The sequence below is a fragment of the Oratosquilla oratoria genome, chromosome 25, assembly GCF_046742065.1.
Source record: "Oratosquilla oratoria isolate Oo_2021 chromosome 25, ASM4674206v1, whole genome shotgun sequence".
Classification (NCBI taxonomy): domain Eukaryota; kingdom Metazoa; phylum Arthropoda; class Malacostraca; order Stomatopoda; family Squillidae; genus Oratosquilla; species Oratosquilla oratoria.
In genome coordinates this window covers 43,948,349-43,975,481 of record NC_134801.1, presented here as the reverse complement: position 1 = coordinate 43,975,481, position 27,133 = coordinate 43,948,349, and the positions used below count along the sequence as shown (strand labels likewise).

At 37.0% G+C, this 27,133-nt stretch overlaps 1 protein-coding gene across 2 annotated transcripts in view; it reads right to left on the bottom strand.

Moving 5' to 3' along the window:
- LOC143038928 (alpha-1-inhibitor 3-like) overlaps positions 1-27,133 on the bottom strand; it is a 194,659-nt gene that overhangs the window by 101,047 nt on the left and 66,479 nt on the right. For both annotated transcript variants that reach the window (XM_076208694.1, XM_076208693.1), the window contains exons 5-12: positions 26,070-26,227; positions 24,394-24,487; positions 15,114-15,185; positions 14,253-14,396; positions 12,956-13,132; positions 10,945-11,175; positions 4,779-4,955; positions 2,208-2,382 (exon numbers count right to left, since the gene is read on the bottom strand). In XM_076208694.1, coding sequence (XP_076064809.1) covers positions 2,208-2,382; positions 4,779-4,955; positions 10,945-11,175; positions 12,956-13,132; positions 14,253-14,396; positions 15,114-15,185; positions 24,394-24,487; positions 26,070-26,227 — 1,228 coding nt within the window. The remainder of the gene's footprint in view (positions 1-2,207; positions 2,383-4,778; positions 4,956-10,944; positions 11,176-12,955; positions 13,133-14,252; positions 14,397-15,113; positions 15,186-24,393; positions 24,488-26,069; positions 26,228-27,133) is intronic.

The following is a 27,133-nucleotide window of genomic DNA, read 5'->3' as shown; positions in this document are numbered from 1 at the left end:
ACAAATAAACATGAGCGATAGAAACATAAGTCTGCGACCTTTTGGGCATAATTCATTCTGAACCTATCTCACAAAGTAAACACAACTGAACACGTAAATACAATCACGAAAACACAAGCAATTGAAACATAAGTCTGCGACCATTCTGACCGGTTGATAGTAAAGTCGCTATTGTTACAGTCGCTGTTATAATGCGGTCGCCATTATGACAGTCGCTGTTTTGAAAGTCGCTCACCTGATTACGTCGCCCTTATGAAGCCGCTATTATGACTGTCGCTGTTTTGACAGTCGCTATCCGGCCCGGATCCCATATATATATATATATATATATATATATATATATATATATATATATATATATATATATATATATATATATATATATATATATATATATATATATATATATATATATATATATATATATGTACATACATATACATATATATATATATATAAATATATACATATAAATACATATACATATATATACACACATATATATACATATATATTATATATATATAATATATATATATATATATATATATATATATATATATATATAAATACGTTTTTTGGGCTTTTATGGATCTGGAAAAGGCTTATGATAGGGAAGACAGAAAGGCACTGTGGGAGGTTATGCAGATATATGGGATAGGAGGAAAGCTTCTGGGAGCTGTCAAGAGTTTTTATGAGAGTAGTAGAGCTTGTGTCAGGATTAGAAATGGAGAGAGTGAGTGGTTCTAGGTAAAGGTGGGACTTCGTCAAGGATGTGTTATGTCGTCCTGGCTGTTCAACCTATACATGGATAGGGTAGTGTGAGAGGTAAATGCAAGGGTAGTGGGTCAGGGATTGGAGATGGTTAAAGAAAATGGAGAAAAGTGGGAGGTGAGCCAGCTGTTCTTTGCTGACGACACTGCGCTTGTGGCAGGATCTGAGGAGGGATTGAGAAAGTTGGTGACAGAGTTTGGGAGAGTATGTGATAGAGGAAAGCTAAAGATAAATGTGGGTAAAAGTAAGGTCATAAGATGTACAAGGGGTGAAAGTGGCAGTAGATTGGAAGTGAACATTAAGGGAGAGTGACTGGAGGAAGTGGATAGTTTTAGATACTTGGGTGCAAATGTGGCAGGAAAAGGTGGAGTGAAGGTGGAGGTAGAATGTAGATTGAGAGAAGCGAGTAAATGCCTTGGTGGATTAAAGAGTGTAATGAGGAATAGACATTTAGGAATGGATGCTAAGAGGAGACTGTATGAAGGAATGATTGTGCCAACAGCACTGTATGGGGCAGAAACATGGAACATAAGAGAGGAAGAGAGAGAGTTTGAATGTGTTTGAAATGAGGTGTCTGATAAGTATGATGGGGGTTACTAGGCTAGATAGAGTGAGAAATGAGGAGGTGAGGAGGAGAACGGGGGTGGAAAGGGAGTTGGGAGATAGGGTTGATGAAAGAGTATTAGGATGGTTTGGACACATGGAAAGAATGAGTGAAGAAAGACTAGTAAAAGAGGTATGGAAGGCAGATGTGGAGGAAGTGAACATGAGGGGACGTCCTAGGATGAGGTGGATGGATGGGGTGAAGGGGGCTTTGGGGAAGAGGGGAACGTATGTTGAGGAAGGATGGGAGAGGACAGAAAACAGGGGTGAATGGAGAATGGTTGTATATGGATGATGTTGTAATGCATGAGGTGGAATGGGCGGGGGGATGGGGGGTGAGGTAGTATGTGTGAGCAAAATTTGACACAGCCTGAAGGGATTTCTCCCTGTCTTCTCCTGTTATGCATGGGGGGACGGAGAGGGGGGTCGCCGAATTAATGAAGCGGTCTTGCTGTGGATGTGCTGTGTCTTGTGACACTGCTTCTGACCCAGGGCAGTGGACAAGGTGCAGAGATGACCCATCATCCAGGAGGTGCTAAGATAAGAGGGAGGACGGAGGGTTGTGGAGTGTATTCAGGGATGGAATGGGTGGGAATGATTTTATGCCTTTTCCTCTTTTGGCTACCTCCCTTGTAAGGGGGAAAAAGCCTTGGTATATGATTATATGTATATATATATATATATATATATATATATATATATATTATATACAAATATATATATACATATATATATATATATCTGTATGTATAAATGGATAGATATGCCCATGTATTAATTTTCTTTAAGTATACACACACACGGACATTAGAATGTTTCAGGTTACTCACCATAGCTACAGAGGGAATTGGGTTCTGCCTCTACAGTTAGCGTGGCAGGTTCTCCTGGTTGTGCCTTCGCTACGCTCCAAGCCATACTGACGGTGTTGTCCAGGCACTTTTGGATGTTAACCTTGGCAAGATCAGACACCACCTCACCATCGTCACGACTGTACCATACCAACACCTGAGGAATACCCGTAATTCTGATATCTCAAAAACGATCTACAACTTTACAAATGTTTCTAGTCATAAAAATAATAATGATAATAATGATAATAATAGTAATAATAATAATAATAATAATAATAATAATAATAATGATAATAATAACAATAATGATTATAATGATAATATCAATAATGATAACAGTAATTACTAATATCATTAATTGTATTATTCATCTATTATATATACATGTATATATATATATGTATATATATATATATATATATATATATATATATATATATATATATATATATATATATATATATATATATATATATATATATATACACAGTAGACCCTTCTCTTCCTCATATATATTTCCCGCGGATTTGTAATTTTGCTGATTTTTTGGCGCTGAATGCTTTGCTAACGTGAAGGAAGGGGAAGTGATAGATCTTGTTCGTGGACATGCGGTTGAGCTGTCTGAGGAGGTGCTGGTGGAGCTCGTTCATTCGGCAAGTGAGGAGGACGAGGTGGGCGACGGTGAGAAAGAAATGCAGCCACAGGAAGGCCTAACACTGGAGTCACTGGCCCCTTTGATGTGGCAGGTATTCACCCTCAAGTCTGCCATATATGAGACAGACCTATCCATGGTGAGAGCAATTGCAGCTCAAAACGCTATTGACACTTTTATGTAACCCTACAAGACAGTGTTGAATGCTATGATGAAGCACCGAGCATAACTGCCCATCACCATGTTCCTCCAACGTACTAATATACCTGGTCTTGAGGTGTGAAGTTGAGGAGTCCGACTAGACACAGTATATTATGAACTTCTTACACTACTGCATTGTGTACTTCTTACTTATACTGTATTATGTTCCTCTGTACTATCTGTGTTCTCTATTTCTATAACTGTATTTTTTTTTTTTTAAGACGAGGAGAGATAAACTAAAAACCGAAGATATAAGGAAAGCATTGGCGTCTGTTCCATGCTATGCAAAATAGATGCTGACCAGTTAAGATGGTTAGGACATTTAAAAAGAATGGAGAAAGAAAGAATTGCAAGGGGAAGCTGGGAGTGGATGCCGGGCGGAAGAAGGCCAAGAGGAAGACCGAGAAAGAGATGGAAAGAAAATGCTGAAGAAGCCCTCAACAGACATGACTTGCCCAACATCAAAAGTCTGAGGAAGGGGCCTTCCTTGATAGAGCCAGATAGAGTAACACGCTGAGACCATTGACAGGCATAACGCCTACTACTGGGAGCTGAAGTAAGAAGTAAGAATGGTATTAAGGTGTGGCAATAAAATTAATTGTGTTCAAGTGACTGTTTCTGTATATATGCCATAGGTGCAAATCTTTACGCAGATTTTTTATTTTCACGGGTGTCTGTGGTCCCTAACCTCCGCGGAAATTAATGGTCTACTGTATACATGTATATACTGTATATATATATATATATATATATATATATATGTACACACATATATATATATATGTATATATATATATATTTATATATATATATGTATACACACACACACGCATATATATTATATATATATATATATATATATATATTATACATATATATATATATATATATATATATATATATATATATATATATTAGGATTTCACCTCATAATTATAGTGTAAAATCAGACCAAGGGAATAATGTTTTGTTTCACAACTTCGATTGGTCTAGGGCTAAGATCATATCGAGGTTCAGGAGTCTGCCTGCGAGATATGTGATTGAATCATGTTTAATCTCAGGCACACATGAAAACAACATGAACATGACTTATGGACATTTCAAATGTGGTAATTTTTTAAAAGGTTTAGTTGTTAAGATACATATGTCAGACTGACCTATCGGTGTCAGATAGAAAGATGAAGATAAGGTCATGCACTTCTTTTTATTATTATGAACATGTGTTATCCCCCCATTTTCCTTTTGCTGTTCATATTCCTTCTTGATGTCATGCTTAACCCTTCTCATATCTTTGCCTCATTTAATATGTCTGGCAATATGCTTGTATGAAAGTATTCTTTTCTCCTATGGTAATTTTATACATACATATATATACATACCTCATGGCGCTGTGGTTAGAGTTCTCACCTGCCACTACGGTGGTCCGGGTTCAACTCCCGCCCAGGGCTGAAATAATTTCAGTATCGCTTCGCCGCGGGGTGTTACTCCAACTCTCGTGGGCGGGGAGTTGAGTGTGTGTGTGTGTAAGGTCACAGTATTACTCATAGATCGATCATACGAGCTCTGAGCTCTCGTCCAGGAGGTTAATGGCTGTCGATTGCGAGTCCAACGCGTGATCCGAGACCATGGTGAATTACACACAAAGTTTTATTTCTTTGAGATTCCAATATTAGTGACAAAACAAATATATCACTCACCTTAACGTCTGGAGAGTAGGATCTTTTTATAAGGACAGGAATCTTGAGGGAGCCAAGCACAATTCCTTCAGGAATAACCATGGGAGTCAGAAACTGTGATTCCTGAAACGGTAGGTCGGAGGCCACGAACTCGTACTCTGTCGTCTCTTGGTGCTGGATCTGGCCTCGAGCAAGCACCTGGCAGAAGAAAAAGAAGTGCAGCCATAACCACAAAACACAGAAACTTCAAATACAACAGTCGGTGCCAAAGGTATTGGCGGCAAAATCGTGCTCCAATACCTATGATGAATTATCAAGGACCACCTAATGAAAACAACAATGGTATTGGCGTGAGAGCATGAAGTAGAATGGGTGGATCTTAAGTCCCGCAAGAAGGAAGATCTTAGTTGCCTACCATGTTCCATGGTAAGTGGATCAATTATTTATTTGTTTGTTTATCTGTTTGATTAACCATGTTTTTCTGATGTTATTTGTATTGTGTGTGTGTGTATTTACCTAGTTGTATTTTACGGGAAGGGGAGCTATGCTCGTGGGGTCCAGTCTTCATATCTCATTTTATCTAAACTATTTTTAAATTCATGTATTGTTTTTGCACACACCACTTTCTCATCTAACTTGTTCCAACTGTCTATTACTCTGTGAGGAAAGCTGTTATTTTTCACATCTCTTCCATAGCTGTCTTTCTTGATTTTCTTTCCGTGCCCTCTTGTATTTCTATCCTCCCATTTTATCAGATTCTCTCTATCAATAATTTCTATGCCTTTCATGATTCTGTAAATAGCTATCAAATCTCCTCTCTCTCTTCTTTGCTCTAGTGTCTGTAGTTCAAGTTTTGCTAGTCTCTCTTCATATGATAGTTTAGAGACTGTTGGTGCCAATTTTGTAATTGCTCTTTGTATTCTTTCAAGTTTTTTTATACATTTTTTTGTACTTGGTGACCATATCGTTGCTGCATATTCCAGTCTTGGTCTTATCAGAGTGATTAGAATTTTCTTCACCTTTTCTTCATCCAGGTATGTAAATGCCACTTTAATTGTTCTTATTAAGTTATAAGTTTCTCCAAAAATCTTATTTATATGTTTCTCAGGTGACATATTATTCATAACAATGACTCCCAGGTCCTTCTCATTTTCTACTTTTTTTATACTTTCTTCTCCCAATTTATATGATCCTGTTATTCTGTTTTTGCTTTTTCCAAATTCCATTATACTACACTATTTAGTATTGAACTCCATCTCCCACTTCTTACTCCATTCCCAGACTTTATTTAGATCACTCTGTAGTGATTCACAATCTTTTTCCGTGTTCACTTTTTTTAATAGTTTTGCATCATCTGCAAAGAACTCATATAACTTTCAATTTCTTTATCCATATCATTAATATATATAGCAAACATTATTGGGGCCAGAACTGTTCCTTGTGGAACACCGCTTATTACTTCATCCCAATTTGAGTGTTTGTCTCTTATCACTACTCTCATTTTTCTTTCTTGCAAAAAGTCTTCCATCCATTTAAGCAGTTTGCCCTGTATTCCTCCTTCGGTTTCTAATTTCTTAAGCAACTCCTTGTGTGGTATTTTGTCAAAAGCTTTTTTTTAGGTTTAGAAATGCACAATCAGCCCATCCACCTCTTTCTTGTATTATATCTATTAGCCTTGAATAGAAACATATTAAATTGGTGACGCATGATCGTCCTTGTCTGAATCCAAATTGCCTTGGATTTAGCACATTGTTTTTTGTTTTTCTAGATATTTTACCCATCTACTTTTGACAATTCTTTCAAAAATGTTTGCTATTGTACTTGTTAGAGAGACTGGTCTATAGTTGGAAGGGTCTTCTTTATTTCCCGTTTTATATATAGGCACTATATTTACTTTTTTCCAATATTCTGGAACTTTTCCTTATTTCAAGGAACTGTTTATTATGCTATGTATTTTGTCTGCCAGTTCACTTCTGCATTCTTTCAAAATCCAGTTTGCTATTTCACCTGGTCCATGCGATTTTCTGACATCAAGATTACTCAAGTGTTTCATTATTTCATTCCATTTGGTCCAAGCTTTGTCTCTTTTGTCTTTTAACTCCCTACAACTTTTGCTGTACCAGCCATCTTTTCCACTATTCTAGGTTCAGATGTGATTATTAGGTCTAGTCTCGATGGTTCTTCATTTCTATATCTAGTGTTCTCCTGTATCCACTGTGTCATTGTATGGTCAATAATCATCTCGAGTAGAACATTTCCCCATGAGCCTTCTCCACCCTTTACTGTCATCTCTTCCCAGCAGACTTCTTTGCAATTAAAGTCGCCCATCATAACTATTCTTCCTCCATCTTCCATTATCTTATTTAATGTTATCCTTGTGTCTTCTAACATACTTTTATGTTCACTCTCTTCCCACGAGGCTGTTTTTGGAGGCACATAATTTATCACAAACTTTCTGCTCTTCTTATCTCTGTCTTCCACTTCGATCATAATCATCTCTACTGTATTCTTTATATATGTGACACACCTCACGTTTACATCCTTCTTAGTCAGGAACATAACTCCACCCCCTTGTTTTGTCTCTCTGTTTCTAATCCAATAATTATATGCATCATGTCCTACACTGTTGGGTGGTAGTGGACCTTTTATTTTCGTTTCTACAATTCCCATTATGTCTGGTTCTTTTTCCTTCAGATAATCATTCAGCTCATTCAATCCTGTTATTAATCCATCTATATTTGTGTAAGACACTTTTTGTTTTCTGCCACTTCCATTGTATTCTGTTTCCCTTTTGTTTTTCTCTAGTATGTCGTATTTCCTCACTTTCATATTCACTACTCTCCTATAGAATTTCTCTTTTTCTGACTCTGTTCTGTTCTCGTTTTTTTTTTTCCTTAGCTTTATGTCTTTTTTTTTTCTCCTCTCTTTCCTTTTTATTCATTTCTCTTTTTATCCATACCTTTTTATATTGTTCACCTGCAGCTAGTTTCCCTGTTTTTGCTAAGATATTCTCTGCCGTCGTTTGTGACCTGAATTTAATCTTAATTGGTCTGGTCTTATCTGTACTATACTTTCTGAGTCTAAACATCCCTTCAATTTGTTTCATGATTTCAGGTTCATCTTCCTGAACTAATTCTAGTAAACTGATTACTTTTTCTTTTTCCTCATTCATTCTTGTGGTTCTATTTAGGTTATATTTCTCTTCCATTCCTAATATAATTATACATTTCTTTTTATCTGCTAAGTCTCTTACTATATTCTCCTTCTGTCTCATCACTTTAATAACTGAGTCTTCAGTTTGTTCTTTTATTTGCTGTTTAATTATGTCAGTAAATGCAACTCTAATATTTTCTTGGATTTTATTTCCAACCCTGTGCTTCTTTTGCTATGGCCTCTTTATTGTTTTTATTATTCCTCTTTAATTCCTCATTCTCCTCTTTTACTTCTTTAAGTTTTTGTTCACCTTCTCTAGTTCTTCCAGTTTTTCAACTCTCTGTGCAATCTATGCTACGTTACCGATCCTCTTCTCCCAATGTTCGGTCATTTTTTCAAGTTTTTCCTCTAGTCTTGCTAATCGGGGGAGGTTGCTATCCCCCCCCTCATTAAATCCCTGGAAATTATTATCTTCACCTTCCATTGTACTGCTCTTATCTATATTTCTAACCTTAATGCTTTTACTGATATTTTTGATTTCCCTAGTGTCGTCAGCTGACCCTTTGTTTACATTTTTTCTGCTGTCAGGGGGAGCCCGTTCGTCTCCCTCCTCATTTTCTTCCATTTCTCTTAGTAATCCCTCCCATTCTCCCCATTCATTCCCTTTTTACTACACCATGAGTTTTCCCCTTCCCTACAAATACAATAAGGTACTTCCTCGTAGTTGAGATCCACGAAAAATGCATTTTTTTTCCAGAGTTCCAATCCACGCCGTGCATTGAGGGTTAATGCCACGAGGTCCAGAGTTGACAAAGGGCCAAATTGTGGTGATATCATTAGTCTGTGTGGCAGGAAAGTGCAATAAAGATATCTTGATCCAGACAGACATAGCAATGTGCAGTGTCCAGAGATAAACAAAGAAATGTAAGGCCGCAGGAGGTGATGCCACACCACTTCAAGTCAAGGGGACTAGGCCGGCTAGAAAGACTTCTAAGAGGACTCTGAAGGTGCTTCAACAACAGGTGGAAACTGAACCAAGAATCACAACAAAGGAATTGAAAGGAAAGAACCTGCAACAGGTATCTGTTAGGACTATCCAACACTGCCTCAGAGATGACCTCAGCTGTGAGCATTGGGCGCCACGATATAAACTCATTCTAATTGAGAGACAGAAGCAAAAAACATGTGTAATTTTGTAAGAAATATCCGAAATGGGACAGTGAGAAGTGGAAGAAGGTATCGTGGAATGACGAGACTATATTTAACGTTACTGGGAACCAAGGAGGCAAGGTGAGGTTACGACTAGGTGCGGTGCCATACCACCCCAAGTACGCACAGGGGACGGTCGAATACTATGATAGCGTCATGATATGGGGTGCCTTTGAGTACCATGGCCAGGGTAAATTAGTGGTGTTGCCTAAGAGCATTACAGTGAACAAAGAGTGCTACTTAGAACTGTAGTGTGACCATCTGGAGGATTACTTTTATGTATGCAATAGTGAGGTGTTCATGCAGGACAGTACCTCTGTACACACAGCAGAATCAATCAAGAATTGGTTTGAGCTTGTGAGAATGGACTACAAGAAGGACTGACCTGGTAATAGTCTGATCTTAAATCCTATAGAAAATGTTTGGGGACTCATTGACCGACAACTACTAGGACGCAACTGTGCCAAACATCGTAAAGGAGATGCTCCAAAGACTTTTTAAATCCGTTCCTTGATGCTTGAAAAGCTATCAGAAAAAGAGAAGACTCCTCACAAAGTACTAGAGGCTGGTAAGTACCTTGATATTTTTTTCAGGAGAAAAAGGCACTGCGCCAGTACCTTTGATGCCGACTGTATGTCAAAGGTGGGTAACCCTTGCCACACATGCAAAACCTGGCACACTGATGACTTATGTTCTAAGATGTTCTAGAATTTTCTGAAAAAAATGTATAACATTCTTGAACATTTAAGAAGATTTCTGAAATGTAAGAAAATTCTTCTAAATATGAGAAATTTCTTGTTAGATTTGGTCAGTTCAAGAATAATCTTATCAAAATTAGAAATTCTTAGAACAAATTATATTCTTTCTTTATTTCTAAATTATCAATAACATTTCAAAAGCAATTAGATAAAAAACTGAGATTTTGCAAAGTTCTTTACCTGACATTAAAACCAATAGTAACCCATATTATGATGAAATAAGGCAAAAAGGTAAATTAATTTATCTAACCACTAAAGCGAAGTATTAGGATCAAAATTACTTTTCTTCTGCTTTGTTTAGATGGAAATAACTGGAAAATTGTAATTTGGTGTCCAAGGACAAGATAAAAATGAAATTTTGTTACCTAGCGTTATAGGCCAGAATCACTGATCAGCACAATAGTGAAATTATATGAAAGGATTGTGAAAGATTGATGAAGCAACTATCTTGAAAAGATGAACATTCTGGTAGACTGTCAGTTTGGCTTCAGATCTGGTAGGTCATGTGTGTCGGAACTTTTAAATTCTTACTCGAGAGTGATTGATGCATTGCAAGAGAGAGCGGGGGGACTATGTGTACCCCAACCTAGCAAAGGCATTTGACAAAATGCCTTGCAGTTGACTTATGTGGAAATTGGAGCATGTTGGAGAACTGAAAGAGAAATTACTAGAATGGATGAAAGATTTTTTGAAGGAAAGATAGATGAGGTGATATGATTACAGTATTCATATCACAATAGCTCAAATAGTAGTCCAGTGTTTCCTTCCATAAAGACCTATTACAAGAAAATCAAGGAATCATTTATGACAACTGCGGCACTGTGGGTTTCCAGCCAGTGAAAATTGAGGTTACCCTTATCATTACCATCATTATGCGTTTCCTGTTTGTTCTCACACTTCCTTTTCATCCAGTCCATACACAAACTTTGGTTTTCCCTCTAAATTGTCTAAAATAAAGATGTGAGGATGCAAAGGTTTCTTTTGATAAAGGGTTTTGCACTATGACTTAGACATCCAACTGTTGCATACTTTAAAGCTCCCAGCCTGACTAAGAGATCCACCATTACCTGGATAGTGATATTAGCTCTTCTTTGCCTGTAGACGGAGAACAGTAGGTCCAGCTGGAGCATATTACTGCCTTTCTTGCAGTCAAGCTTATCCTGGTCCACATGAAGGATTAACGAGGAGTTGGTCGGAGAAAATAAACGTTGGAAGTAACTGAAGGTTCTGCTCTGATACATGACACGGGGAAGAGTCGAGTTTTCTGACTCAATTTCAGGGTAGTTGAGTGATTTCACCTGTTTAATAGAAATTAATAATTGGTGGTTATATTTCATGCAGTAATCATGTAACTTTATGTACATAGCATAAGTGGTGACGAGTCTCACTTACATTATACAACTCATTTGATGAAGTAAAGCAGCATAAATATATGCCTTGTATGTTACAAAATATAATACTTTAAACCCTAAGTCAGCCTTCATCATGACCAAAAAATATTTATAAGAATTATAATTCTAGCTAATGAATGATAGCCTTTAAGCAAATCTGGTTTTTCAGAATTACAAGTGGTGCCAAGTCACAAAGGAAAAAGGTTAGAGTAAGTGGACAGTGTTGAATATTTAGGGTAGCATGGAGCAGCGAATCAAGGAGTGTGGATGGAGGTAAACTGTAGTGTGGAAAGCAAGTAAATGTCTCAGAGGACTGAAAAATGTCATGAAAAATAGCTATCTAGGAATGAATGAAAGGAGAAGATTATATGAAGGGGTGATTGTGCCTGCTGCACTGAATGTGACAGAGGTTTGGAATTTAAGGGAAGCAGAGTGATCTAAATGTTTTTGAGATGAAGCGTTAGAGAAGTATGGTTTGTATAATGAGGATGGATAGTTATTAAAAAGGTGACAAGGAGAGTGGGAGTGGAAAGGGAGCTGGCAGATGGGACAGATGAAAAAATACTAAAATGGTTTGCGCACATAGAAGAATGAATGAAGACAGACTAGTAAAAAGAGGTGTGGAAGGCAGAGGTGGATGGAGTGAACCAAAGGGATAGATCAAGAATGAAATGGATGGACGGGGTGAAAAGAATTTTGAATAAAATGGGAATGCCTATTAAGCAGGGAAGGGAGAAGGCATGGAATAGGTGTGATTGGAAAATGAACTGATGTAGCCTAAAGGTATTCCTCTCCATCTTCTCTATTTTCTGCATGAGAGGACGAGGAAGGAGAGTTGCCTTGTAAACGAAGCGGCTGGCCCTGCTGTGGATGTGCTGTGTCTTGCTGCATTGCTTCTGACCTGGACAGTGGACAGGGGACAATGATGACCCTTATCCACATGGAGATAAGATAAAAGAGACAGGTTTGACTGGTGGAAGTTGGGGTGGGTGCAGGTCTTGGCTGGCTTCATCCCTCAAAATGGAGAAGCCTTTTGAAATACAGATAGACAAGTTCAAGAATGGTAATGCAAGAGAGCAACATCAGGTAGGTGTGGGAGGAGGTATGCAATAAAGAAGACCATTCTTAGGCAGACTAAGGCTAATTTCAGAGTCCAGGACCCTTTTTAAACCATAATGGAAAATGTATCGGTTGAGGCAGTGAAAGAATGCAAAATTACTCTCCTCAGTAAGGTAACGTATTTATTTCATCTTTGGCCTAATGCCAAATATGTTCAACTAGCAGATAGACATGGGACAAAATGGAGACTTGATTGAAAGAAACTCCGCTCTTGCACTAGTCTGCTCATCAAGTGAATGAAATTATCTAGTATCAACTTGAACAAAAAACTAATATGAGCATAATTGTTGAAAAGGGGTTAATTTTGTCCAACTGGTAGACAGACATGGGTGACAGTCTTGATTGAGAGGAACTCCGTCATTTTTGCTAGTCCACTTATCAAATGAATGAAATTATCTGGCCTTAACTTGAAAAAAAAAATAATATAAGCATAGATGTTGAAAAGGAGTTAAATGTATTCTTCTATTTTTACCAATCCATATTTCAGAGGGAATAACAATAAAGAGATGTTTATGTATGGAAACATGACATGAAGATCGAGTTATGGTTGAAGGTCCACATTACTCACCTCAAGCTTTTTTGAGTTCCATCTGTGGGAAGAATCATCAGCCTTGAATGCATTTGGTGGGATGAAAACAGTGAGAATGCCAAGGGCATCTGTGGTCATGTTCTTGCATACTTCCTCTAGACAGACATTCATCGGCTCAGCTGGAGCGATGGAACCATTGACTCGCTTTACCAGCATCTGTGTGTAGAAAGTCCCAGCGTTCTTTAAGCCAAGCGTAGGTGAAGACATTTCTTGTTATGGATGCATAATTAATTTATGATAAAGTTAACCTAATTTTCGATATGAGTATCAGTATATAATACCTGTGAAAGTACATACAATAATGTCTATTTTCCTATTAGTTCTATCATTATTCAGAGGAGGAACATGCAACAGGAATTGCTAAACTGTGATCAAAAAACCATCACTTTTGCTTTATACTTGGATTGCCTGGACAGCGGTAGTCACCAGTAGCCCTTAAAATTTGAACCCGGACCAGCTGAGTTCAAAGAGTGACTAAAACCAACAAGACACTGCGGTACATGTGTAACCTTACTGAATATCATCCATGGAAAACTACATCAAACACACACACAAACAAACATATATCCACACGCCCCAAGGCTCCTTCCTTCATGTGATTAGAGTCTGAAATAATTAAGAGGCCAGACAACATTTATTCCAATACACATGTTATACTCCATTTCCAAATGAATACGGACACAAATTAAATCACAAGAAACAACTACACAACAGAAATTCTAATATACTATAGCATGTACAAATGACTAACCTCCATGTTATTAAAGTTTAATGCAAAAGATCGTTGGACTGTCAATCCCCCAGTAGATATGTTATGTCAGCGTTTCAACTGGTGTAAAACCAGAACCGAGCGAGGGGACCGACAGTCAGAAGATGAGCGTAGGTCCAGTAGGATCTACGTCCTATATTGTTAAGGTTGGAAATATAGCCGAGAAAAGGCACAAGTGACTATTAATACTGTACTTCACCTACTGATAAACATGATAGTTTCTACTTTTTTTTTTTTTTTGCAACATTTCCTACATTGAACATATTCTTCAACACCACACAACAAGAAATACTATCCTAAACTGAATAAAATCGTCCAGTGGTAGCTTTAACAACATCGGTTTATGTATTATTTTAGCAAAGGATTGACGCTATAGCCTCAAGCTATTTCATTTTGGCATTTCGTCAGCCCCTTTACTGTCATGACACATTTTTGTCATGGATGATAGCAAATTACTTTATTCAATATATCGCAGTACCGGTTGTACTGGGAAGGTGAGGAACTTGCCTTGGAGGTGTACGGAAGACCTGCTTTGACATACTTTTCTCCGGAGTCGTCGAATGTCAGAGCTGTACTGTGGAGACGCATGAAGGACGTCTTCTCTATTGAGATGTCCGTTCCCTCCTCCGTCATTGTGGTTGAGACTTTCAGCTAGTACAAGAAATATCAGTGCACTTAGAAAATGTGATGGTTGGTATTTATCTATGTGTTTAAAGACTAATGGTCTATAGGTGCAAAAGAAATAACGGATAGTTAAATATTTTATACATGAATTTCCCAAGAATGTAGTGCTGATCTTACAATCACGCTAAGAATATTGTACAGGTTTGACCATCAATAAATATTATAATCAAACGCATGGGGGAAGGAGAACATTAGATAAAAGGACAAGGGTATTTTTCATAATATATATAGTTATAGTTTTAGTTAAACTCTTTTATACGATGACACATACGTAGGCGTCATAAGGCGGTGTCTGCGCCTTGATTATATTTATTTTTTAGCTGTAGCTGAGTGACCCCCAAATTCTGTGAACTGGTTTGATCACGTTTTCTGTGTTTAATATTACTAAGTGAAAGAGAATGAGTAATACATTTGCCACGATGACTTATGTGGTGAGGCTATGCAGGCGATGGACAAATTCCAGCCTGAAGTGATCTTTACTATCAAGAGACTCCACTCAAGCTAAACCTCTCAGGCTTGATCATTAAACTTCTGCCCATGCTCTGGGGAAACCCTGTGTAAAGTACATTGCCATAGCGAAAAGGGTGGAGAAAAGAGCAGGAGCACCATTACGTCTTGGAACATGAAAGAGTCCATGAGACAGGACTTCCGAGACATTAGAAGATTTGAATAGGATATACTCACCCGGCCAGGAATGTAGTCTTGTCGTATAATCAACTCGTCCAAAGAAAACTCAAACTCATGGCAACCTACTACCTGGAATGGACATCAGCCTTACAAAAGTTACATTATACATAGAATAGACTGACACTAGTCTTACATTTTTATATAGAATCATCATGTGATATATATATATATATATATATATATATATATATATATATATATATTTATATATACATGTATACACACACACACGCACGCAGATGGTGCAAAAATACTAAAGAAAGTAAGTATAGAGGAAGATTGTGAATCATTACAGAAAGACCTAGATAAAATCTGGAAATGGAGTCAAAAGTGGGAAGTAAACTTTAACATCAAGAACTGTAGTGTAATGGAATTTAAAAAAAAAAAGGCATAAAAACAACTCCCACCCATTCCATCACACGGAATGTCTAAAAAAGGGAGGTACAATGATGATGGACTGGCTGGTGAGGTTGTTTAATGTTTGTATAAAAAGAGGGTAAGTGCCAAAGGACTGGAGGAGTGCCTGTATAGTTCCGCTTTACAGGAGAAAACGGGACAAGTGTGAGTGTAGTAGTTTTAGAGGGATCAGTTTGATGAGTGTAGTTAGGAAGGCTTATGGGAGGATTTTGATTGAGAGGATTAGAAGAAAAGAGGGTGAAGAACAGTGCAGGTTTAGGAAAGTTAGGGGCTGCGTGGATCAGATTTTTGAGAAAGCTTTAGGAAAAGGTTTTTGGGCCTTTATGGACTTGGAAAAGGCTAATGACAGAGTAGACATGAAGGCACTGTGGGAGGTATTGTAGATATATGGGATAGGAGGAAAGATATTTAGAGCAGTCAAGAGTTTTTACGAGAGTGGTTGAGCTTGTGTTAGAATCAGAAATGGAGAGAGTGAGTGGTTTGTGGTAAAGCTGGGATTTGGCCAGGGATGTGTTATGTTGCCATGGCTGTTCAATTTATACATGGATGGGGTGGTGAGAAAGGTAAACGCAAGGGTAATGGGCAGGAGATTGGAGATGGTTAAAGAAAATGGAGAAAAATGGGAGATAAACCAATTGTTTTTTACTGACGACACTGCGCTTGTGGCTGGATCAGAGGAGATATTAAGGAAGTTAGTAACAGAGTTTGGGAAGGTGTGCGAAAAAAAAGGAAGTTGAAGATAAATGTGGATAAAAGTAAGGTAATGTTATTTACAAGGGGAGAATGTGTTAGCAAATTGGAAGTGAGTATTAAGGGAGAGAGTCTGGAGGTAGTAGATAGCATTAGATACTTGGGTGCAAATGTGGCAGGAAAGGGAGATGTGGAAGTGGAGGTAGAATGTAGATTGAGAGAAGCAAGTAAATGCCTTGGGGGATTAAAAAGTGTAATAAGATATAGACATCTGGTAATGGATGCTGAGATTATATGAAGGAGTGATTGTGTCGAGAACACCATAAGGGGACAGAAATGTAGAACATAAGAGAGAAAGAGAGGAGGAGTTTGAATGTGTTTGAGATTAAATACTTGAGAAGTATGGTAGAGGTTACTAGGTTGAATAGAGTGAGAAATGAGGAGGTGAGGAGAAGAATGGGGTTGCGATGGGAGTTAGGAGATAGGGTTGATGAAAGAGTATTGGGATGGTTTGGACACATGGAAAGAACGAGTGAAGAAAATTTAGTAAAAAAGATGTGGAAGGCAGAGGTGGAAGGAGTGAACATGAAGGACGACCAAGAATTAGATGGATGGATGGGGTAAAAGGGGCACTGGGAAAGAGGGGAATGTCTGTAAAGGAAGGAAGGGAGAAAACAAGATAGGGGTCAGTGGAGAATGGTTGTGTATGGATGATGCTGTAATGCATGGAAGGGAATGGATGGGAGATGGGAGGGTGAGAGAGCAAGTGTGAATGATATTTTGACGCAGACCGAAGGGATTTCTCCCCGTCTTTTCTTTTTATGTATCAGGGGACAGAGAGGGGGGTTGCCGATTAGATGAAGCAGGCTTGCTGTGGATGTGCTGTGTCTTGCTACGTTGCTTCTGATCGAGGGTAATGGGCGAGCTGCAGGTATGACCCGTCATCCAGGAGGAGCCAAGATAAGAGGGATGGAGGGGGTGAATAAGAGTGGAGTGTCTGGGGATGGAATGGGTGGGAGTGGAATTTATGCCTTTTTTTCTACCTCCCTTGTCAGAGATGTGGAAGGCAGAGGTGGGTGGAATGAACTTGAGAGGACGACCGGGGATGAGATGGATGGATAGGGTGAAGAGGGTATTGAGCAAGAGGGGAATGTCTATTGAGCAAGGATGGGAGAAGGTAGGAGATAGGGGTGAGTGGATAATGACTGTGTATAGGTAATATTGTGATGCAAGGAGGGGAGACGGGATGGGGGGTAGGGAGTATTTACCTAATTGTAGTTACTTAATTGTATCATACAGGAAAGGAGCAATGTTCATTGAGTCCCATTTCCTATTCTCTCATTTTCTAACATGTCAAGATTCAAAGTCACTTACAGTTCCAACTTAATCTATATGTAGTTTTCATATTTAGATTTGAACTCATGTATTGCTTGAGCTTGGGCTATATCACCTTCTAAGATGTTTCACATGTTTATGCATCTATATTGAAAATTTAATTTCTTCACATCCTTTAAACATGTGGTCTTTATTCCCGTGACCTCTTAAAGCCCTCCCATCTTTAATCAGATCTCTTCTGTCAATACAATATATTCCCATTAGTGACCTGAACACTTTAATCATAAAGAATTGGCAGACTCAGTACTTTTAGTCTTTCCCCATATGGTTTATCTGCCATGCTGGGGAACAGTTTGATTACTGCCCTTTGTATTCTCTCGATCTTGCTCATATCCCTCACTCTATGTGGGGACCATAATACTGACATATATTCTAGTCTTGTACATATCAGAGTTTTGATGAGTCTTTTCATCGTCCTTTCATGCATGTAGTGGAATGCCACTTTAATCTTCTGCAGTAGTCCATGTCTCCCAAATCCTGTGAATATCTCTGTCAGGTAACAGGTTGTCGGTTCACTTTCCAAGAAATAGTTTAAGGATGGCCTTTTGCTGCTACTGCCCATCTCCAGTACTTTATTTTTTATCTTATTCTATTTTTTTTTTTTTTTTTTGTGCTGAATTTCATTTCACATTCTTGGCTACATGCAAAAATAATGTCTAGATTTTTTGCAATAGTATACCATCTTCTTTGTTTTTCACTCTTCTCATGATTTTTGTATCATCTGTAAACATGTTGTCATAGTTTGTTGTTCTTTCCATCATGTCATTAACATAGGCAATAAACATTATTGGTGCAAGCACTAAACCTTGTGTAACTCTGCTCGTTACTGCTCTCGAGCTTGACATCTTTTCCTTTACTACTGTCCTCACGTATCTTTCTTTCAAAAAGTCATTCATCCATTCTAGTAGTTTGCCACTCAGTCATTGAACTTGCTCCACTTCCCACATAAGTCGACAGTGAGGTACTTTATCAAATGCTTTCTCTTGATCAAGGTACACGCTGTGCAACCATCGCCCTCTCTCTTGCAGCACATTAATCATTCTCGAGTAAAAGCTTAAAAGGCTCGACACACCCACCTTTCCAGATCTGAAGCCAAACTGACTGTGAGAATTTATTTTTTCAAGATATTTGGTCCATTGATCTTTCACAATCCTTTCAAATAATTTCACTATTGTGCTGGTTAGTGATACTGGCCTATAATTTAGTGGTGTCTCCTCGTTTCCACTTTTATGAACTGGCACTACGTTTGTCCTTTTTCAATCAAGCGGCACAATGCCTTCATTCAATGAACATGTAATAAGAGCGTGAATTTTGTCCGTTAGTTGTTCCTCACATTCTTTAAGTATCCAGTTTGAGATCCCGTCAGGTCCTTAAGCTTTTGTTACATCCAATGATCCTAAGAGATTGAATACTTCCTTCACATCTACACTAATATCTGCTAAACTCTTTTGTGAAGTCCGATAGGAAACTTTCATTCATTATTTTTGCCTGAGCTAAGGCCTTTTCGAAGACCTCACCACCCACTATTAACTTGCCAATCTCTTCCCTGTCTCAGTTTACCATTCATAAACCTGTAAAACGGTTTTTGTTCACCTTTGCATTTATCTACTACACCTCTTTCAAATTTGTTTTTTTCCTCCCTTTTATATAGTCATTCCTAGCTTGTTTGTAAGCTTCTTTTGTTTTATTCCTTCTTTTCTTCCTCCATTTTCCCCAAGCCAACTCCCAGGTCTTCTTTTTTTTCTTCAACTCCACGCTTCTTGTTAAACCAGCCCTGTTTTTGCTTCTTCCTTTCTGTAGTCTTTGGCACACGTTTGTTCACTCCTAGGTTGTAAATGTAAAGAAAGATTTCCCATTTCCTCTTTATTCCTGTGGTATCCACGAATTCCACCCTGTTTCTTTCTTCAAAGAATTTTCTCAACCCCAAGTAATCTGATTTCCAAACTGAGTCTCCCTTGCCTATGTAATTCATTCCTTGGCTCTATTTCGTCATCCTACGGCTGAAATGAAATTGTAACATGGTCACTTTTTCCTATTGGGCAAAGTTAGTTCAAGGAGTTGATGATATCTGGTCCTTTGGTAAGAAACATATCTAATCTTGTGGGAGTGTCATCTCTTATCACAGGTCACTTCCTTTACCCACTGGATCATTGTGTTCTCCATTGCTATACCCAACAGTGGTTATACATAAATGATATTTTGATGTGGCTCGAAGAGATTTCTCCCCATCTTCTCTTTTTCTGCAAAAGGGGATGGAAAGGGGGGTCCCCAACTAAATGAAGCAACCTTGCTATGGATGTGCTGTATCTTGGTGCATTTGTTCTGACCTGGGGTAGTGGGGAGGATATGGGGATAACCCTTCATCCATGAGGAGCTAAAATGAGAGGGAAGAAAGGGTGGTAGAAGGGAGTGGAATGGATGGGAGTGGGTACCTACCCTATGACTTGGCTACATTCCTTGTAAGGGGGAAAAAGCCCTTGCTATGTAGATACGTGTGTATATATATATATATATATATATATATATATATATATATATATATATATATATATATATATATATATATATATATGTTTGTATATATATATATATATATATATATATATATATATATATGTATTTACCTAGTTGTACCTAGTTGTATTTTACAGGAAGGGGAGCTATGCTCATGGTGTCCCGTCTTTATATCTCATTTCATCTAAACTATTTTCAAATTCATGTATTGTTTTTGCATACACCACTTTCTCATCTAACTTGTTCTAACTGTCTATTACTCTGTGAGGGAAGCTGTTCTTTTTCACATCTCTTCTATAGCTGTCTATCTTGATTTTCTTTCCATGCCCTCTTGTATTTCTATCATCCCATTTTATCAGATTCTCTCTCTATCAATAATTTCTATACCTTTCATGATTCTGTAAATAGCTATCAAATCTCCTCTCTCTCTTCTTTGCTCTAGTGTCTGTAGTTCAAGTTTTGCTAGTCTCTCTTCATATGATAGTTTTGAGAGTGTTGGTGCCAATTTTGTAATTGCTCTTTGTATTCTTTCAAGTTTTTTTTTTATACATTTTTTTGTACTTGGTGACCACATCGTTGCTGCATATTCCAATCTTGGTCTTATCAGTGATTAGAATTTTCTTCACCATTTCTTCATCCAGGTATGTAAATGCAACTTTGATTGTTCTTATTAAATTTTAAGTTTCTCCAAAAATCTTATTTATGTGTTTCTCAGGTGACATATTATTCATAACAATGACTCCCAGGTCCTTCTCATTTTCTACTTTTTTTATTCCTTCTTCTCCCAATTTATATGATCCTGTTATTCTGTTTTTGCTTTTTCCAAATTCCATTATACTACACTTTTTGTGTTGAACTCCATCTCCCACTTCCTACTTCATTCCCATACTTTATTTAGATCACTCTGTAGTGATTCACAATCTTCTTCCGTGTTCACTTTTTTTAATAGTTTTGCATCATCTGCAAAGAAGCTCATATAACTTTCAATTCCTTCATCCATATCATTAATATATATAGCAAACATTATTGGGGCCAGAACTGTTCCTTGTGGAACACCACTTATTACTTCATCCCATTTTGAGTGTTTGTCTCTTATCACTACTCTCATTTTTCTTTCTTGCAAAAAGTCTTCCATCCATTTAAGCAGTTTGCCCTGTATTCCTCCTTCAGTTTCTAATTTCTTAAGCAACTTCTTATGTGGTACTTTGTCAAAAGCTTTTTTTAGGTCTAGAAATGCACAATCAGCCCATCCACCTCTTTCTTGTATTATATCTATTAGCCTTGAATAGAAACATATTAAATTAGTGATGCATGATCGTCCTTGTCTGAATCCAAATTGCCTTAGATTTAGCATGCTGTTTTTTTTTTCTCTAAATATTTTACCCATTTACTTTTGATAATTCTTTCACAAATTTTTGCTATTGTACTTGTTAGAGAGACTGGTCTATAGTTGGTATGGTCTTCTTTATTTCCCCCTTTACATATAGGTACTATATTTGCTTTTTTCCAATATTCTGGAACTTTTCCTTCTTTCAAGGAACTGTTTATTATGCTATGTGTTTTGTCTGCCAGTTCATTCCTGCATTCTTTCAAAATCCAGTTTGCTATTTCATCTGGTCCATGCAATTTTCTAACATCAAGATTACTCAAGTGTTTCATTCTTTCATTCTTTGTTACTTCTATTTCTTTCATAGGGGGGACTTTCTCTTTCCATTCAATCTCTTCAGGTTGTATATTCTCCTTTGTAAACACTGATTTAAAATGCTTATTCATAATTTCCGCCATTTCAATTTCCTCTGTGTATTCAACTCCTCCTTATAATTTCTCCAAATCTTGTTTGTTTTTCAGTTTGTTGTTTACAAATCTGTAGAATAGTTTTGGTTGACCTTTACATTTTTCTATTTCATCTTTTTCATATTTTCTCTTTTCCTCTCTGCACACTTGTACATATTCATTTCTATAACAAGTATATATTTTCCATTTTTCAGGTCTTTTGTATTTCTTCAATTTGGTCCAAGCTTTGTCTCTTTTGTCTTTTAATTCCCTACAACTTTTGTTGTACTAGCACTTTACATATTCTTTTTCTTGTTTTTGTCTTGGGACATACTTTTCCAATCCTTTTTTTATAATTTTTTGTCAAAATATTCCATTTCTCTTCTACTGTTGTGTCTTCTTTGTGTATTCTTTCCCAGTTTTCATTTGAAAGAATTATCTTATTTTATAAAAAAAAAAAAAAAAAATTCATACATCAATCTTCCTTTTCTATATTGTTCATTTCTTTTCGTGTATTTTTTCTCATCTATTTCTAGTACTATCAATATGTGGTCACTTTTACTTATTGGTGTCTGGTATTATATCTTTTCCACTATTTCAGGTTCTGATGTGATTATTAGGTCTAGTCTCGATGGTTCTTCTTCATTTCTGTACCTAATGTTCTCTTGAATCCATTGTGTCATTGTGTGGTCAATAATCATCTCAAGTAGAACATTTCCCCATGAGTCTTTTCCACCCTTTACTGTCATCTCTTCCCAGCAGATTTCTTTGCAATTAAAGTTGCCCATCATAACTATTCTTCCTCCATCTTCCATTATCTTTTTAATGTTATTCTTGTGTCTTCTAACATACTTTTATGTTCACTCTCTTCCCACGAGGCTGTTTTTGGGGGCACGTAGTTTATTACAAACTTTCTGCTCTTCTTATCTCTGTCTTCTACTTCTATCATAATCATCTCTACTCTATTCTTTCCATATGTGACACTCTTTACGTTTATATCCTTCTTAGTCAGGAAAATAACTTCACCCCCTTGTTTTATCCCTCTGTTTCTAATCCAATAATTATATGCATTGTGCCCTATGCTGTTGGGTGGTAGTGGACCTTTTAATTTTGTTTCTACAATTCCCATTATGTCTGGTTCTTTTACCTTCAGATACTCGTTCAGTTCATTCAGTCCTGTTATTAATCCATCTATATTTGTGTAGGACACTCTTAACTTTCTGTTATTTCCATTGTATTTTCTGTTTCTTTTTTTTTATTTCTTTCTGTTATGGTCCATTTCCTCACTTTCATATTCACTACTCTCCAGTAGAATTCTTGTTTTTCTGACTCCATTCTGGTCTCGTTTTTTTTCTTTAGCTTCTTTCCTTTTCATTTTTTTCCTCTCTTTCCTCTTTATTCATTTCTCTTTTTATCCATATATTTTTATATCGTTCACTTGCTGCTAGCTTCCCTGTTTTTGCTATGATATTCTCTGTTGTTGTTTGTGACCTGAATTTAATCTTAATTGGTCTGGTTTTATCTGTTCTATATTTTCCGAGTCTAAACATCTCTTCGATTTGTTTCATTATTTCAGGCTCATCTTCCTGAACTAATTCTAGTTAACTGCTTTTTCTTTTTCCTCACTGATTCTTGAAGTTCTATCTAGGTTATGTTTCTCTTCCATTCCTAATATAATCATACATTTCTTTTTATCTGCTAAGTCTCTTACTATATTCTCCTGTCTCATCACTTTGATAACTGAGTCTTCAGTTTGTTCTTTCATTTGCTGTTTATGTCAGTAAATGCAACTTAACTGTTTTCCTGGATTTTATTTCCAACCCTGTGCTTCTTTTGCTATGGCTTCTTTATTGTCTTTATCATTCCTCTTCAATTCTTCATTCTCCTCTTTTACTTCTTTTAATTGTCTTTTTGATTCTTCTATTTCATTAGTTACATTTTTGTTCGCCTTCTCTAGTTCTTCCAATTTTTTCAACTCTCTGCGCAATGTTGGTTACGTTACCGAACCTGTCTTCCCAATGTTCGATCATCTTATCAAGTTTCTCCTCCAGTCTTGTCAATCAGGGGAGGTTGGTATCCCCACCACCCTCATTAAATCCCTGGAAATTATTATCCTCACCTTCCATTGTGCTGCTCTTATCTATATTTCTAATCTTTACATTTTTGTTAATCCCATCACCAAAATCATCGGTCCTCCGTTTGTTTACAAGACGTCTGGCCTCTTGGACCAAGTCTTCCCCTTCCTCATTTCCTTCTATTTCCCTCAGTAATCCCTCCCCTTCTCCCTTTTCCTCACTTTCCCACGACACCACGAGTTATCCACTTCCCTGTAAATACAATAGGTACTTCCTTTGCATTGAGGTCCACGAAAATTTTACTTTTTCTTCAGAACTGTAATGCTCGCCATCCATCCGACAAAAGTGTGTGTGTGTGCGTGTATGCAAAATACAAGTCTATGTAAAGGATAGCATAACACATGGGTGATTACCTGTTTGCGTTTAGTGATTTCTCTCTTAGGATGCCAGAAGAAATAGCTAAGCGTTACATTTACGCTGCCCCGGACTGGTTCCCCGAAGGTGTACCTGCCCAGGTGGAAGGATAAAAAGACAATGTTAACGCCAATTAGAGGACAGACAGAGATTTTTCTAACCCGAATAAAGTTGTCTGGCATTATCTAGAACGAAATCATTACATAAAACTGAGTGAATTTGATGGATGATCAAGAGCTTTTCATGAAAGCAATTTAGCCCAAAAGAAAAATCAGGAATTTGTACAAACCAAATTAATTCTATTCCAAGATTAACAAATAAAATCACCCAATAAAATTATCCGAAGTCCTAACCCTTTCAGGATGGAATTTGTGTATGTAGCCATCAAGTATCCTTTATTTATTCAAATTGGTAGACAAGAAATAGCTAGTCATCCACAAATGGGTAGACCACTGAATGAAAATCACAAAACCAAACCCCGAAGATATGAATAGTAGGCCTTTTCCGCAGACAGTAGTATCATACAATAAAATCATATTATTACAGAAATATAAAATTGAGGACTGGGTTCTGGTAAATTGTGATAATTTGGTGAAACACATTCATAAAGGTAGAGGGAGTGTTTAAAGTGATAAGAGACAAACATTCTAATTAGGATAAAGTGATTAGTGGAGTTTCACAAGGAACCGTATTGGCCCCAATAATTTTTGCTATATACATTAATGATATGGATAAGGGAATTGAAAGTTATATGAGCTTTTTTTGCTGATGATGCAAAACTGCTTAAAAAAGTGAACACTGTAGAAGATAGTGAGTCACTGCAGAGTGGGAATGGAGTAGGAAGTGGGAGATGGAATTCAATATCAAGAAGTGTAGTATAATGGAATTTGGAAAATAGAAAAAAAAAGAATAGTGGGATATATATTGGGAGAGGAAGAAATTAAAAAATAGAAGAATGAGAAGGACCTAGGAGTCATTATTATGAATAATATGTCCCCAGAGAAACATGTAAAAAAAAAAATTAAGAAACTTATACTTTAATAAGAACAATCAAAGTAGCATTTACATACCTGGATGAAGAAATGGTGAAGAAAATACTAGTCACTTTGATAAGACCAAGATTGGAGCATGCAGCAACGACCTGGTCACCAAGTACAAAAAAGTGTATAACAAAACTTGAAAGAATACAAAGAGCAATTAAGAAATTGGCACCAACACTCTCAGAACTATTAAATGAGGAGAGACTGGCAAAATTTGAGCTACAGACATTAGAGCAAAGAAGAGAGGAGACTTAATAACTATTTATAGAATCATGAAAAGCATAAGAATTATTGATAGAGAGGATCTAATAAAATGGAATAGTAGAGGTACAAGGGGACATGGAAAGAAAATAAAAAAGACAATTATAGAAAAGACCTGAGAAAGAAAAACTTTCTCCACAAGATAATAGACGTTTGAAACAAGTTTGGTGAAAATGTGTGTGCAAAAACGATACACGAATTTAAAAACAGTCTAGATAAAACGAGATGTGAAGACGGGATCCCACGAGCATAGTTCCTCTTCCCGTAAAATACAACTAGGTAAACACACACACAACACATGCAAAACTTGCAGCTGTAGATCTGTATTCAAAGTGTAGTGACTAAATACAATATGTGATAAGACAATTTCTCACTGTGCGCAAACGTTGACTGTAGCAGTCTTGTCGATTGCCAGGACACCTTTCTGTAGTGTGACTGTAACTTCGAACCTAGGAAGAACGTATTCTTCGACTTTAAACCACTTCTTCTGCGTGGCATTGTTCTGTGTCTTGACAAGGATGGTGAACTCACCCTAGAAAGAATTTAATAAATTAATTGATTACTCAATTCCGGTGTGACAGCAAAATTTGATTTCAGAAAAAAATTTACAGTTTACAACATCTAGGCTTTATATACTTAGTGTTGTGATGTCTTAGTCACCGCTACAAAGTGCCTGTTAAACAGCATACCGTTCACTTATTATAGTTACAAAAATTGACCAACAATAGTATTATGATTGGATTGGAGTACAGATTGGACTGAGAGAGGTAGTAGAACAGCCCACACTGATGTAGTCAGGTCATTTTACGAAAACGAGTCTTTGTGCACCAAGGAGTGGGTGAGGCAGAAATGTATATACAAATACATATGTATGTGAAGATCTGGAGTCTGGGATCCATATCGAAAAAATGTAAACACCAAACTCAATTCAAGTGTTTGTTTCCCCGACGTTTCAATTCCCGTCCAGGAATCGTCTTCAGGGGATATAATGGGTACAAGATTGTGAACTCAAATATAAATGGTCAAAGTGGTAAACCTGGGAAAGGTTCACTCTCTCAATCACATATATAAAGCAGTCGTTTTTATAATATTAAATAAAATACAATTAACATGAAATATTGGCACAAAAAAAATAAAAATAAAAATAAGACAAGCTTATATGGCTGTGAACATAAAACAAATGTAGCAAAAAACATCATTACATAACACAAACGTAAAAACACCAGAACAAAGTCCAAAAACGCAAACGGAGGTGGACCAAATGTCCGCAATGAAGGAAGGGGGAACAAAAGGAGGAAAAGGTCTCAAGAGCAAACAACTAAATTGCACTCAGACATATAAAATAAAAAAAATATGTACAAGATAAAAAGAAGATAGAAAAAAGAAAGGTAGAAAAGAAGAGAAAGAAATGGAAGAAGACTAAAACTGAAAAAGGGAG